At 43.2% G+C, this 2,536-nt stretch overlaps 1 protein-coding gene across 1 annotated transcript; it reads right to left on the minus strand.

Moving 5' to 3' along the window:
• Positions 1-209: 209 nt before the first annotated feature.
• Positions 210-851, minus strand: LOC102873542 (claudin-6-like). Its single transcript, XM_006879354.1, has one exon. It carries the CDS (start codon positions 849-851, stop codon positions 210-212), a length of 642 nt encoding a protein of 213 aa, XP_006879416.1.
• Between the last annotated feature and the right edge of the window lie 1,685 nt (positions 852-2,536).

Below are 2,536 nucleotides of genomic sequence, written 5' to 3' on the forward strand. Positions count from 1 at the left end.
ACGAGGCACCAGCACTGTGGGGAGTCATCTTCTCAAGGGGGTTAGTCATTGAATGAAAAACTGACTAAAAAAAAAAAATCCGCAAAAAGCAAAATAAAAATGATGAAACACAACCCTGAGCTGCTGAGGATCATTGCCTGTGTAGGGTCCAGTTTTAGGAAAGGAAGAGGGGCTTGTGTTCAGGGAGCTGCCTTACCCCCACCCCCCCATCAGACATAATTTTTGGTTGGGTACTCAGTGGGCCGAGGGGTGCCCTGTGGAGCAGAAGCTGAGTAGCGGACCATATAATGATTGGTGCTCCAGGATCCACCAGAGGGACGTGCGCAGCACAGGAGAGCTCCACCCAGCAACAACAAGCCAGAGGCAGCCCAGTCCAGGCAGAGTGAGGCCCCCGGTTCCCGCTTCTGGGCTTCAGCCTCCAAAGGGTTGTAGAAGTCCCGGATGATGAAGTTGGCAGTCCAGCAGGTCAGGATGAGGGCCAGCACACCCGAGATGATGAAGATGATCACAGAAGTGAGCACCAAACGAGTCTTGAAGTCCTTGTCCTCCACACACGTGGTATACTTGGCCCCTGCGATGTAGACCAGGGTCACCAGGAGGGTGATGACGCAGAGGGCATGGGCAGCCTGGGGCAGCGCCAGCAGCGAGTTGTACACCTTACACTGCATCTGGCCAGTGCTCTGCACCGCATAGGACATCCACAGCTCCTCCCATATGACCTGGACCACCATGATGCTGCTGCCGATGAAGGCGGTCGCCTTCCACATGGGCAGGGTGCAGGACACCAGTGCATTCACCCAACCGAGCAGCGTCAGGACGAGTCCCAGGATCTGCAGACCAGTGGAGGCCATGGCGAGGGGCCAAAGCTCAGAGGAAGAGAACAGAGAAGTAAGTGGGAGGCCGCAGAATCTATTTGTAGCTTCTTTGTGACACACTTGCCCTTCCCCCCTTATGTTTTGGCAGCAAAAATTCCACCTCTTCTATGTATTCACCTTTCTTCTGTATGACTAAATAGTTAAATTTGGATTCATCTGTACTAGTCATGGTACTGCAGTCTCTCTGTACGAGACTGATCACAGATGACCACGTTACTCGGTTCTAGCTCATGTGACAACAGATTAGTTGAGAAAGGGTTTCCCCCCCCTTGAGTAATTATGAATAAGTGTCATGTACCTCTACCAACAAGAAAGAACTTCGTTAAAAATCAGGAGAATCATAAGAATAAAAATCCAAGTTGATGAATATGAAACAATAGAATGAGAAAAATTCTAATTCCTTTATTTCAGATTTAAGGTACTAAATTAAGCAGTAGTGGGGTTATCTTCTTCTGAAGATATTCCGATGCAAAGTATTAGATAGAGCCTTTGGTAAGAAGACTCTTGTCTTCTAGAGTGTTGATCTGGGTGTCAAGTATATGAAGATGAACTCATAAAAAAAAATAATAAAGATACCAGCAAAGGCAGGTTAAAACTGATCTCTGATAAGGAGACAACAACAACAAAAATATCATTAAATAAAGACATCAATTAATATTTATACAAAAAGCAAAATAGGTAGCCAGTAGAGAAAGAAGAAAATCAGAAACTCAGGATATCATGTCTTCAAGCCAGTTCCAACTCATAGCTCACCCTGTTGCTGGTTTCTGATTCTGTTTGTATATAGGGGGAGATTGCCCATTTTTGTCTTATGGAGCCTTTGGTTCATTTGAACCATTAGAAAAGAGCAGCTTTTCAGTTAGAAGGGCATTTCTCTAAGGACTCTATCATCAGAACTCCTTATGATACAGACAAGTTATATTAAGAATCAGTAGCCATCGCTGCCATATATCTTACAATGCTGCTTGAATATTATGGTGAAGAGTAATAAGCTGTGTATTTGAGAGGAAGAAGACAGTTAATTATATTTAAGGCAGAAAAAAATATCTCTTTGTCTATGTATAGGACTGGACAAAAGCCTGCACAAATATTCTTGTCACTGTGAGAGTTGGAAACTATGCCTAAATGTTATCTGTTTTGAAAAAGTCCCAGAACACAACAACTTGACATTAGTAGGGGATAATGTGCCAAAAAAATAAATAGTAATGCAGACTAAAATATGCCGCTCTAAAGTCTCTAAAGCTTTCTTATTGCCTCTAATGATTCTTCTCCAAGAATTAGTTAGCTTTTTATGGCTTCTTATGCCAATAAAATCTGGATCACATCTTAAGGGAAACCCACCTACTCATTTTAATGTTACCCAGCTCTAGTCCTTTATCAGAAAGGGAGTTAAGATGAATTGCTCAGGAGTTGGTAGCTCAAAATTGATAAGGGAGATAGAGATGAGAGAGAGGGCCATAAACTTTAAGAGGCAGTAGATATCATCAAAGTCCAGTGAAATGCTAATTTTGGGGGGCTTTTTTTTTCTTTTTTTTTTTTTAGTGTCAAAATTCTGGTCAAGCAAAATCTTAATGGGTAGCAGGAAAATCTTCCTGGGAAACAAGATGAATGGTTCTGGACGAATTAGGGCAGCTTGGGTTGAAGTGGAGTTGGGGGAAGTC

The sequence above is a fragment of the Elephantulus edwardii genome, unplaced genomic scaffold, assembly GCF_000299155.1.
Source record: "Elephantulus edwardii isolate Elephantulus edwardi_28Jun2011 unplaced genomic scaffold, EleEdw1.0 scaffold00003, whole genome shotgun sequence".
Classification (NCBI taxonomy): domain Eukaryota; kingdom Metazoa; phylum Chordata; class Mammalia; order Macroscelidea; family Macroscelididae; genus Elephantulus; species Elephantulus edwardii.